Raw genomic sequence first — 13,328 nt, 5'->3', positions numbered from 1 at the left:
TCCCCTCTCAATAAAAATAAATAAATAAAATCTTTCTTAAAGGAAGAGTTATAGATTTGGGAAAGGACATGCAATATGTTTAATCAAATTAAAGTAGTTTGTATTTGATGCAGCATCAAAATGGATNCGATTCCCAGTGAGGGCATGTGCCTGGATTGCGGGTTCAGTTCCCGGTCGGAGTGAGCACAAGAGGCGACAGATCAGTGTTTCTCTCTCATACCGACGTTTCCCTCCCTCTCTTTCTCTCTCCCGTCCCCTCTCAATAAAAATAAATAAATAAAATCTTTCTTAAAGGAAGAGTTATAGATTTGGGAAAGGACATGCAATATGTTTAATCAAATTAAAGTAGTTTGTATTTGATGCAGCATCAAAATGGATTTCTTTTTAATTTTTTACTTCAGTAGTTTATTTTTTATTGACTTTTTCTCTTACCATTTATCCGCCTTGTGTCCTCTTCCAGCCCCACGCGCGCCTCTCCCTCACCATCGCCGTTACCCACGTCCATGAGTTCTTTCTCGTTTTCGTTTGACCCCTCCACCCCCTAATGTTTAACTCTTTGGTTAACAGAAGGCAGAAAACTCGCATTTGTTTCTTTTGTTTTTATATTTATTAGGGGTTTTGCTCTAATAAATATATGTATTGAACGTGACTGAGCAGGACATCCTGCAGTGCTTCTGTGTGTCGTCTGACTCGAAACGATCTAGATTACTTGTTCCCAAACATCACCTGGAGACTTTTCAAAAAAAGATTTCTTGGCTCTTCCCCAAGACATTCCGACTCAGTACATCTGACACGGGGCAATCCGGTTATTGTTTTTTGAAAGCTTTCCAGCCTTTGGAACTACTGGTATAGGCAGAGATATAAAAAGAACAGTACGTTGTGAACTCAGGACATTTCCTGGAAGTTGGCTGTTGTCTTAAATCTCATATGTAAGCGTTCAGGGTGCTTGGCCACTCAAGAGCAGGGGCATATAAGGAGGTTTGAAGTCTAAATTTTTTAACCCTAATATTTTATTATGACAAATAATACATGTACTTAGTCCTCTAAAAACCTGTTAATTGCCTAGGGTAATACATTCACTAAATGAAATCCACAAACAAACAGTAAGAAGCCTCATTTTTACCATAGTTTTAACATTCTTTAGCAACCATTTTTTTATTCTTTCCTGCCAACTTTAGCAGTGACTGATGTGATAAAATCATCAAAATTTGACTTTGCTTTACACTGCTTAAAATACTTCTTTATTATCAGCACAATAAAAATTGGTACAATTTCTATGGAAGTCCACTTGGCGATATCTCTCTGTTATAAATGCCCATGGCCTTTGATCCAGAAGTTCTACTTCTAAATCATAGTCCTGTGGCTAGATGCTTGACCTTCATTATTCACAAATTCTAACTTGCATGTTTTCCTGCTTGCTAAGATTTATTTGTCACCCCAAATCAGGGCTCACGGCACTTTCACAGCCACCCGCAGACGTGGGTGTGCACAGAGGACCAAAGCTGTGTCGGCCTGTGCGTTCCCCACTGCGGTGGGACAGGAGTCGGTCTGCCGTCTCCTTCGGCCCTCGGAGCTGTGAGCAGGTCTTCTTTCTGAGGCCTGTGTAGTGCAACATTTTCCATGCCTTTTGTTGGTTATTTTGCCATTTAAAACAGCCACAAGCATAGTACTGAGGTGCTGTCTAGTGTTCCTAAGTGCAAGAAGGCTCTGAAGTGCCTTGTAGAGAAAAGACCTGTGTGTTCTATAAGCCCGGTCCCGGCATGAGCTGTGGTGCTGTTGGCCATGAGTGCCATGTTCATGAATCAACACAACGTATTAGGTCTTAACAGTACATAGCAAACAAAGTGTCTTTACTCAGACACACATAGAACAAAGTTATTTATTGATCGGTTGATGAACATGTTGTGACCAAGAGAGGGTCATGGGACCCTGGCCCTGTGTTCCCCCCGGCGGCGGTGCGGTGTTTCAGCGCTCACTGGCTCAGTGTTTGCGGCCACTTTACAGAGCAGAGCTGCCGAGAGTAAGCAGCCTTGCTGGGCTTACACACGTGTAACATGTCCCTTACAAGGTTATTTGCTGCTCCATTATTTATGATAAAAGATGTAAAACTACCTAAATGCTCAGTAGAAGACCATTAAATAAATTGTGGTCTATCCAAACGATGGAATGTACCAGAAAATGCAGTGAGACTGTTTTTTAAAAATGAAAAAAGAAAATAAACCCTTTGTATGCTGGTGTGGAATACTCACTAATAAAACTGAAGAAAAGATAGAGTGCAGAGCTGTGTGTTCCATCTGATAATATGTCTGAAGGTCGGGGTGGGCATGCGTGTGAGGGTAACTGCTTAAAGGCGAACATAGTGTCTCGGAAAGTGGACTCCAGGGACTTGGGGCATTGGCTGCCTCCAGGGTAGTGGAAGGATAGAAGTAGGGAGAAGAGAGGCGTTTCACTGTACCCCCTTCTGTATCTTTCCATTTTATACCGTGTGACTGTACATGTCGCCTCTTTTAAAAGCCAGTGTTTTCTAATGAGCACAATAAGAAACAAAAATTTAAACATAAACTAAGTAACTAAACGGTAGGATAATTCCAGGATAATTTGTATTCTCTAGTTCTTCTTATCAGGTATTTGTTATTCAGAAAGATAATAGCACTAAAGAATATGTTAAGAGTAGATACCAGTGTCATACCTTTCATTAGAGTAAGGTTGGTGTAATATTTACATTTATGCCTAAAATATGAATACATAATATTATGTTGGTGTTGATATTACCTGTGAGGCTTTAAGTGGGTTCTTAAATTTTTCTAACAGTTTGACAGTTTGAAAACTGCGTGTTCAGTTTCTAGCACCTACAAATACACACACACACACACACACAAATAAATCACCGTGCTACTTTTTTAAATATCAGGACATCAAGATAGCAAGGAAAGTTTTTGGTGTTATGCTGTTATTGTTATAGATTAAAACAAAAAAATTGAAAGGAAGAAGCCCCGTTTCTGTCCTAGGGTTGTCTAGTGTCTGCATATGTGACCTAGAATGAGGGATGTTAGTGAAATGGAAAAGCAAATGATGATTGCTAAGCTATTGATAAAAGTTCAGAGGTATAGAAACGCTATGATTTTGAAACAAAATCAGCTCATATGCCATTCTAACTTATTCCCTTTCTCCTATTAAAAATCAGTTGTTTTTGCCCTGGCTGGTGTGGCTCAGTGGATGGAGTGCTGGCCTGCAAACCAAAGGGTCATTGGATCGATTCCCAGTCAGGGCACATTCCTGGGTTGTGTGCCAGGTCCCCAGTTGGGGGCGCACGAGAAGCAACCACACATTGATGTTTCTCTTCCTCTCTTCCTTTCTTCCTTCTCCTCTCTCTAAAAATAGATAAATAAAATCTTTAAAAATATATCAGTTGTTTTCATTCTGGATTTATGTTTTCTGTTTATCTTTTGCAGTTACCCTGCAGTTTGTGAATTTTTGCAGAATAATAATTTGTTATCAATAATCAGAGCCCATGAAGCCCAAGATGCTGGGTGAGTTATATTAAAACTGTACTAAGTATCACTGCCAAGTTTTTGCTTTTGATATCAATACAGATGGGCTGTTACCTCTCTTCCAGGTATCGAATGTACAGGAAGAGCCAGACCACAGGCTTCCCATCCCTCATTACAATTTTCTCTGCCCCCAATTACCTAGATGTCTATAACAATAAAGGTAAAGGCGTCCAGCGATATTTGAGTTTGAATTTGTGAGTAAATGTGAACTCTTGTTTAACTACATGTATGTGTATGGATATCTTTAATATTATATATATATATATATATATATATATATATATATATATATATAAACTTTGAACGAGGGAAAAAGAGGTTTTAATTGAGACAAAGACCAAGAAACTCAGAATTTAGACCACGGCTTGGTTTCCATATCCTGAGAGGGCTCTTGGTGCATATCAGTAGTGACCCTAATAGGTCTGATTTGCACTACTGAATCAAAATATAAGAAGAATAAATTATTCAAGGTTAAAGGAAGAACTATCAGCATAAATTATTGATTTAAGTGAATTTAATTTATTTTATAACAGTACCTCAACAAAATATCACCATTTGGTGTTTTAATATTTGTGAATTAGTAAGTTATCCTTGCTCTTGTTGAAGAATGGTACAGGTAAAATGAATAATATACAAAAAGTGGGAAAAAATCTTAATTTTAGTCCAAGCCCTTCCGGAAACTAATAGTGTGACTTCAGGTAAGTCACATAATCTCCCTAAGCTTCAGTTTTCCATATAGAAAAAGAAGGCTAGATATATAGATGCCTTCAGGGCAAAATTGGTCTTGTAAAATTTTATCCAATAATTGAAGTCTTTTTTTTTTATTTAACTTTTAAGAGTCATAGTTCCTCAGTTTTGTTTCAGGATAGTGGTTCACCTGAAAATTTCATGCCTCTGCAACTATTTTGTGTTTATAAAGTATGACTATAAAATAATAGAACTTTTAAACAAACATGCCGGAACATATATACCCAAGTGAGTACTGTCCCTTTAAGTAGTTAACCTTGGGGGGCTACACGCTTGTTCCAACAATGCTGCCATTGTTCAGGACGTTTGTGGAACTCCTCTTTTGGCATTGCCTTCAGAGTCTGCGACACAGTCTTTTGATAGTATCCACAAAGATGGGAAATCTTCGTCCTTTGAGGGTGGATTTGATTTTTGGAACAGCCAAAAGTCATTCGGAGTGACGACTGTTAAATAAGGTGAGTGATCAAGCTAGTCGATATCATTTGGGGTCAGACACAAGGTATGATTATAAGGTAATGAGACTGGTTTTCCTTGTGTTGCTTATAAAATAGCTCTGGAGGCAATTCCAAAAGAGGAGTTCCAAAAACATTCTGAGTAACGGCAGCATCTTTGGGTTAAATGCACGGTAAGGCAGCAAGGTGTGTGGAAGAGGGCACAGCTGGCAGTCGGGGGTCCTGGTGCAGTCCTGCTTCATCTAAATTCACAGTGAACGAGCTACTTCCCTTTGCATTTAAGTTCATTCCACATTTAACAGCATTTCCCCGAGCCTCAGTTCATCTTTAAAATGCCTGTTATATGGGGTTGTTGAAGATAGGTTGGAATAATAAAAATGAAATTAAAATCATCACACTGTAAATTGCTATAATATGGTAACATTTTATTGTTGCTGTGCCTGGTGCGATTATATCAAAGGACCATGCTCATCTGATATATAAGGTCTGTGTGTTTGTAGTTGGTGGTTTCTTAAGTCTCGTTACTTTATAGTCATACCTTGTACACGCAGCCGGGGAAGGAAGTTGAGAACAGGTGCACAATGTCCCACTGTTTACTCGATTTAAACGTGAGCCGCAGACTGGCACGGCTCCTTTAAACCGGGCCTGGGTCTCTCATCTCAGCGCACCCTTCAGTGATTCGCTGTTCATTTTTAAAAAGCGTTGTTTTTGGCTTCAGTTTTTTCCCAGCTTTATGTTTTCTTTTTAGCTCCTGTCATCCTTTTCTGAGTCTTAGCTGCCCTACAGTGCTCCGGTTCTCCCTAATTCCATTTTTTCCTTTAATACGCCCAGTGTATTGGTGGCTTGGTTTTGTTCTTGTCTTCTCCCATATGAATGGTGTGCCCTGCTTGTGTTGCTAAACGTCCTCGGGGACCATTAGTGGTTCCCGTCCTCACGTCCGTGAAGACTCACCCGTCTCACTCCCTTTTTAAACTTACGATCAACGGTGCTGCCTCCCCGGCGGATCATCACGTGCTAAGATGAACCATGTTGCCTGAGTCAGCAGCTCCTTGACTAACCGCCAGCTCACTGTTTGCCCCATTCTAATCTGGTTTTGTTCTTATTTATTTATTTTTCACATTTTAAACATTGTTGTTGAAAGACAGTTGTCTCCATTTCCCTCCTAACACTCCCAGCAACCCCAGCCATCCCCTCTTCCCCGCCGTGATTTTACCCCCCTTTGGCTCTGTCCACGTGTCCTCATGCCCGTGGTTTTGTTCTCAATGATCCCTTCAGTGAGCTTTGTGGTCACAGTCCGTTCCCCCTGAGTTTTCTGTTGGCTTTGACACGATTGGTAACTTTATCTTGAAACAATCTTCTTCCTCTTGGAAGTTTCTTAAGCATTTTTGTAGGGAAAAGGCAGAAAATGTGGCCCCTGAAATAATCTCTGTTAGTACATAGTTATTCCCCATATACACACCTCTTTTCTTGAAAGAGGCAACTCCTCTTTCTTTTGCTGCAAGAGCCCTTTCGTGTATAATCTGTAGACTTAACTGGTACCAACAGGTATTTCTTAGTTCTACTGATTATGTGAAAGACCCTTAAGTCATGATTTTTCACGATTTCTATTTCTGTTTTTTGTGTCTACTGGAAACACACCCCGGAGCAGTTTTTAAGCTCTAATTTTAATCGCCCACTGTTGAGACCAACCTGCCACCCTTTTTCCTGTGTAGACTGAGGAAACTATTGAATAGTTATATATTCATGTAACCTAAACAAAATACACAGTGCATGAAAATAATGGAACATGTACATTGTAGTCAACATTAGATTTGTAAGAGCTAGACATTCTATTTTCATGTATTTTTTTATAATCTATGGTGTACATTTTAGACATTCAATAACTTAAATGTGAGAGCACTTGGCTGTTCTGTGATAAGCAGAGAAAGAGTAACCAGGAGATGACTTCCCTCTGTCGTTTCTAGAGCCGTTGTACCCCAGTCTGTGTGTGATCACAGCGAGAATAACTGAGAGAGTGATACAAATAACATTGCATTGCGATGGCGAAAACAAAGGAATTGAGCATTCAAACTTTTAAAATATAAAATAAATAAGTTTGGTACCAAAATATATATATATATATATATATATATATATATATATGATTATGAACTGGTTAATATTAAATACAGAGTTTAGCGATATACTGACTATGTTTGGGAGAGATGGATATTTTTTATATCTACTATATTGTACATAGAGATTATTTAATCTACTTTTGAACCTTATAAATTACTCTAAATTTACCATCTGTCAATAACTCCCAAAGAGTTTATAAAGTCTTTGGCTCTGGCTAATGACTAGCAAAACAGACTGTGTTCGTTGAGTGAGAAATGTTTGCCCTCCAAGGAGAGCTGCAATCTTAACTATTTAGCATACAAAGGGAAATTATGACCAGTTTTCCTCAGGTAGAATATGAGGTTTCCCTCGGTAGTTACTGTGCAGTGACTCTGTGAAGTCACAGAGCACAGTTACCTTCGCTCTTCAGGTAACTTTGTTCCTTGGGATAATTTTTTTTTTTTTTAGTTTTTTTTTAATTTTATTTATTTACGTATCTTTAGAGCGGAAGGAGAGAGGGAGAGAAACATCAATGTATGGTTGCCTTTTGTGCATCCCCTGCTGGGAGGTGGCCTGCAGGGAACCAGCCTGCAACCCAGGCATGTGCCCTGACTGGGAATCGAACCGCGATCCTCTGGTTCGCAGGCCTGTGCTCAATCCACTGAGCTACACCAGCCAGGGCTTCCTTGGGATAATTCTTAAAAGAACGAACTGTATATACTTGTACAATGCTTTGAGATCTCCCATCCGCCCTTAAATACTGAGTGCTGAACTTACCAATGGAAAGCAAGTCCTTGAGCTCTGTGTGGTCAGTGCATACTGTGCAGAACACACTGGTTGCTGTGTCTTGTTCCTCTGTGCCAGAGTCTCTTGCTTTTTACCTTTTTAGCTGCTGTGTTAAAATATGAAAACAATGTCATGAATATCAGGCAGTTTAACTGTTCTCCACACCCCTACTGGCTTCCAAACTTTATGGACGTTTTCACGTGGTCTTTGCCCTTTGTTGGAGAAAAAGGTAAGAGAGCTAAAGCATGCGGACCGTCAGTTGTCTTAACCAGTGGCCAGGGCACACGTTGTATCTGCATGAGTCCTTCAGTGGTTCAGAAATGTTTTTCAGAGTTATCAGAAATGTTTTCTAATTTTCCTTTTTAATAAAGATTTTTGAATGGCACTAATTAGCTTTTAAATTATAAGTTTAGTTCATTATGCTTTTCTTGTTCTAAATACCAACTTAGAGTAGCTGTCCTGCTTTGATGAAGATATTGAAGTGACATGCCACTATGCTGTTCCTTCAGTGACATCTTCAGTGACAGAGAGATTTAAACAGGAAATGTTGTCCTCAGAATTTTATTTGTGCACCTGTACAAATATAAAAAAAGCTTCTTGGACATAGGCCTCGTGGCTTAACCTCTTTGCAAAATGGGAAGAAGCCTTTTCAGGTGCATATTAGTGAAGAAAAGGCTCTGGATAGTAGTCCAATGAATCAAGTAATTATGCAATGGAGTCTTCAAAGATTCCAGACTGTTTCTGGAGCAAGTAACCTCCCCAAATTTTATATAAACTGGAAGGTGTGTATGTGTGCGTGTGTGTGTGTGTACTCTGAATCATTTTATATGTGTTTATTTAACAAGTATGTTTATTTAGATATCATTTCAGAGAAAGTACCTTATTAATTGTGTGAATTTGGGGCTACTTTGTTTTATCTTACAGTCACAGAGATGCTGGTCAACATTCTGAACATATGCTCTGATGATGAGTTGATTTCTGATGATGAAATTGAAGGTAAACTTGCCTTTCCCGCATTTGAACTACAAATGAGGAAGTCTTGGTTTTGTTTGAATTTGTTTTGAATAATTTTTTCTTATTAAAAAAGGAATTATATTTAATGGAAAAATACAGGAAGTCACAAATAAGAAAATAAAGTCACCCATAATCCTATCATCTCAGACATCCACTGGTAACATCTTGGTGTATATGCTACGTTAGCTTTTATCTTTGCATATATTTTTGTGTTCTCTCTGCTTTCTTTTTAGCAAATATGCAGTAGTATCACGACATTTGCCTTTTGTGTGCGTGTACTAAGTTTGAATGATTATGTACTTGGCCGTGTCAATTAATCAACCCCCTGCCGCTGGGTATTGGATTTTTTTCCAACTTTTTGTTTTAAGCTCACAGTTTTGAGGTCTTACAGATAAATCTTCGCACATTCTGTCAACAACCAACCTTTGTTACATGCTTGCTCCTTGCTTTCAATAAGCTCATATGCTAGTGGGGGAGAACAGACAGTAGATGTCAGGTGTTGACCTGTGATATGAAAGGAAAGAAAGCAATACCAGGAAATGAGCACTTTTACACTTTTTCGATTATTGCCACAGAGTAAATTTCTAGAAATTAAACATCTGTGTCAATTAGTGCTTAAACTTTTGGTACAGATAACCTGTAGAAAGGCTGTACCAATTTATGTTTTGTGTGTGATGCATAGTTCACTGTGCTTTTCCCATGCTGTTTATTATAATTTTATAATCTGGGTGTGTTTTAATTTTAATTTGTATTTTTATGATGACTCATGAACATTTTTTTCTTGTGTTTCTTGTGTTTATTTCTCTTCTGTGAATTGTCAGTTCGTACCTTTTGCCCATTTTTCTACTGGGTTATGTGCATATTTGTTTGTCCATTTGTTTTTCTTCTTGTTGCCCTTTGAGGAATCTTAATATAGTAAGATTTTGTTGCATGTGTAGCCGATTATTTTTTCCCTAGTGTGTTGTGGGAGGTTTGATTTTAAAGGCAGGCCCTAACTTACCTGAGAATGCAGAAGACTTTGGAAAGAGAGCTGCACCTAAGCACAAACCTCTAGCCATCTTGTTCTCTCCAAGCTCTGCACTAAGGTGTTCACTCAACTGTTAGGATAAACCATCTACACACTGGAGAACGCCTACCCTGCTTAGAGAAGGTAGACGAGAGTCCTACGCACACCTCCACTTAGGATTCCACATCGAAGGTGCAGAGCAGGCGGTGCAGGGTCCGTGAGCACCTCTATGTGTGAGGGACGGGTAAATCAATTACGATCTCTCCATAGGACAGATGCTCTCCACGAAATATGTTTATGCAAGTCTCCTTTCTACCTTTCTCTCCTGGTTGGCTCCTGTTCAACTTACCCTAACTTTGATTAGATCCAAACCTCGCCTATCAATGATGGGAACTTCTCCTTACCATTTGATAGAGTTGAAACTTTGCCTCTATTTATATTATTATAGTATTAACATATTCTACCCTCCCTTGACTGCAAACTCCCTGAGTGCTGGAACAAAGTGGTTTTTGCTCACCAGTGAGCATAGTAGGTGAATATTTGTTGTTAGATTGAATGATATGAAGTGCAACTACTAAAAGCAAATGTAGAGCTCTATTGGGGGGTAATATGGAAAATCTGTTAGATACTCTATTTTTTTAAAGATTTTATTTATTTATCTTTAGAGGGGAAGGGAAGGAGAGAGGGAGAGAAACATCAGTTTGTGGTTGCCTCTCATGTGTCCCCTGCTGGGAACTGGCCCGCAACCCAGGCATGTGCCCTGACTGGGAATCGAACCATGATCCTTTGGTTTACAGGCCTGCACTCACTCCACTGAGCCACACCAGCCATGGCTAGATACACTATTAAATGCAAAAGGAAATTGATAGAATCCTCTCATTTCCATTTTTTATAAAATATATGGATATAAGATGGCATATATGGTTCAAAAGTTTGTTTTTGAAAGGAAATGAATAATAACTTTTTAGGTTAAGAGGATTAATTGAACATCTAATTCCATTTCTTCCTGATACCACACTAAAACCACAGTACAATTTTGGTTTTATTTAAGTGGTATAAACTAAAGATTTCTACTTTGTAATGCCAGACTAGATAGTTTAAATCAACCCTCTTAAGACAACTATAAAAGCTAGACAAAATAGTTTTCAAATTTGCTTTAAAAGCATTCAGGACAAAGTAATTTACTAACAAAGTAATAAAGAATCGCCAAGTTGAGATCTGGAAAAAGATGTAAGTCCAGAGAGGTACAAGCAACATTTGAGACTATTTCTGTCCTGAAGACATGCATGAATTTCAAAAGAGGGGCCAAGAGGTTGAGCAGACCTCTTGACGAAACTTAAAAAGCTGGGGTTCGTGGCTTCCCTGGGTAATGAGTGCCAGTAAGCTTCTACTTGTTGGTTTGGGGCCCACGGAGGCTACAGCTCTGTAAGAGTAAGGGTTAGCTGGAGATGAGCCTTCAAGTCGCTTCAATCCCTGAAATTTAAATAAAGTAGTAGTAGGAACCTGGCGAAGCAAACCCCTCTAAACTGAGATAATATCATGTAGGACCTTAATTACTACAAAGCGTCTTTCCTATATTACATGTGGCTCACAACCAAAATAACTAGGCACGCAAGGAAGCGTGATGACATGAATGACCAGCAGAAAAAGGAAAAAGCAAAAACAGATTACAGATTTTCCAGACATCATCCGCTTTATCAGACCAAACTTTAAAATAATTGTGCTAAGTCCTGCCTGGTGTGGCTCAGTGGATTGAGTGCAGCCTGTGAACCAAAGGGTCCTTGGTTTGATTTCCAGTCAGGCGCATGCCTGGGTTGCCAGCCAGGTCCCCAGTGGGGGCCATGTAAAAGGCATCCACACATTGATGTTTCTCTCCCTCCCTTCCCCTCTCTCTAAAAAAATAAATGAATACAATCTTTAAAATAACCGTGCTAAAAGAAAAAATTGCTTACTGTATTCAAGAACATAAAAGACTAGATTGAAAATTTTGGCAGAGAACTATAAATTATAAAAGGGGATGTAACAGTTGATAAAACATTAAAAGAAAATTCTAGGAATGAAAAGCAAAATAACAAATTAAAAAGCTGAGTAGATTAATTAACAGCATATTTAGTAAAACTAAACAGAAAACAAGTCAACTAGGTCAGAAGAAACAATCTAGAATAAATGACAAAGAGAAAAAGTAAAATACCAAGAACAGCACAAGAGACAGGTGATGCGGTGAAGGGGCCTTTCACCGTGTGTTTGGGGCCCCAGGGAAGAAAGAGAGCAGACAGCAGAGGCAGTACGCGAAGAGAGAGCGAATAAGAAAATCCTAAAACTGTGAGGACATTAAACCACAGATTAAGAAGCCCCGTAAACCAAAGCAAAGTGAACACAAAGAAAACAACACCTAGGCAGCGCATCATAGGCAAGAGCTTCGGATGACAGACAGGAAAACCTCTTTTAGGCAGCCAGAAGAAAATTACTTTCCAAAGAGAACAATTAAACTGACAGGAGATTCTTAATGGGAACAATAGAAGCAGGAAACAATGTAATAACATATTCAAAGCACTAACAGATAATAATTGGTAATGTAGGATTCTGTAGCCAGCAGAAATACCCTTCAAGAATGAAGAGGGAATAAGCATTTTCAGATATCCTACCATGAAAGCATTTACTATTGATAATTACCAGGAGACCCACACTAAATGCAATTCAAAAGAATATCATTTGAGCAGAAGGAAAATACAAGATGGAAGCTTTGAGATTCTGGAATAAAGAAAAATAGTAGAAAACGTGTGGGTAAGTCAAATGAATGTAGACTTTATCAAATAACAATAATGTTTTACTGGATTAAAAGACAGAATTAAAATAAGTGGCAATAATAATTGGAAGTGGGATAAATACAGTTAAAGTTTGTGAGTGAAATACAGGTATTATCTGGGAAGAAGGGAAAAGTGTGTGTGAACATTGATAAAGGAGAGATGCGTATTCTAAACTCTAGAGTAACCTGTAAGAAAAGACGTTTGTTTGGGTTTTTTAGTCTAGAATTTCTAAGTTGTAGAAAAACGGAATGACGAAACATAACCCAGAAGGAGGCAAGAAAGGACGGTACGTACAGCAGTAAGACACATAGAATAAATTGTGATAAATGTATCAATAGCTTTATTAAATGTAAATAGACAAAATATTATCAGGTAGGACTTATAAGGAAACCTCATGGTGTTTTATAAGAGACAGGTCTAAAGCGTAAGGGTACAGAAAGTTTGCGAGTAAAAGGAGAATAAATACGTAATCAAACACTAGCCAGAGGGGGCCTGGTACAGGTGGATAGTACTACATGAGGCTCTGAAACCAAAAGGAGACCTAACAATTTAGGTTTGTGTGAAATTAATAGCATGGCTTTGTAATAGATAAAGCAAACATTAAAAGAAGTACAATTAGAAATATCATCCAAGTGATAGTGGGAAGTTTTAACAAATATCTCTCAGTAATTAATGAATAAGCAAACAAAGTCAGGAAGGTTATAGAAATTAACACAGCACAATTAATGAACTTGACCTGACTGTCAATTATACATGAAAATCTTATACGCATCTTAACTGCAAGGTATTCTGGAAGCAATTTACATGAACAAATTAAGTGTAATGTAGTTTGCCTTTATACCACATTTTATAAAATCAGTGCTTAATA

At 38.4% G+C, this 13,328-nt stretch overlaps 1 protein-coding gene across 6 annotated transcripts in view; it reads left to right on the top strand.

Moving 5' to 3' along the window:
* PPP3CC (protein phosphatase 3 catalytic subunit gamma) overlaps nucleotides 1-13,328 on the top strand; it is an 80,225-nt gene that overhangs the window by 51,042 nt on the left and 15,855 nt on the right. For all 6 annotated transcript variants that reach the window (XM_037028993.1, XM_037028995.1, XM_037028991.1 and 3 more), the window contains exons 7-10: nucleotides 3,453-3,530; nucleotides 3,617-3,711; nucleotides 7,737-7,862; nucleotides 8,558-8,629. In XM_037028993.1, coding sequence (XP_036884888.1) covers nucleotides 3,453-3,530; nucleotides 3,617-3,711; nucleotides 7,737-7,862; nucleotides 8,558-8,629 — 371 coding nt within the window. The remainder of the gene's footprint in view (nucleotides 1-3,452; nucleotides 3,531-3,616; nucleotides 3,712-7,736; nucleotides 7,863-8,557; nucleotides 8,630-13,328) is intronic.

This window comes from Sturnira hondurensis, unplaced genomic scaffold, assembly GCF_014824575.4.
Source record: "Sturnira hondurensis isolate 20B ecotype Veracruz unplaced genomic scaffold, ASM1482457v3 Scaffold0020119, whole genome shotgun sequence".
Taxonomy (NCBI): domain Eukaryota; kingdom Metazoa; phylum Chordata; class Mammalia; order Chiroptera; family Phyllostomidae; genus Sturnira; species Sturnira hondurensis.
This window is presented reverse-complemented; position numbering and strand designations above follow the sequence as displayed.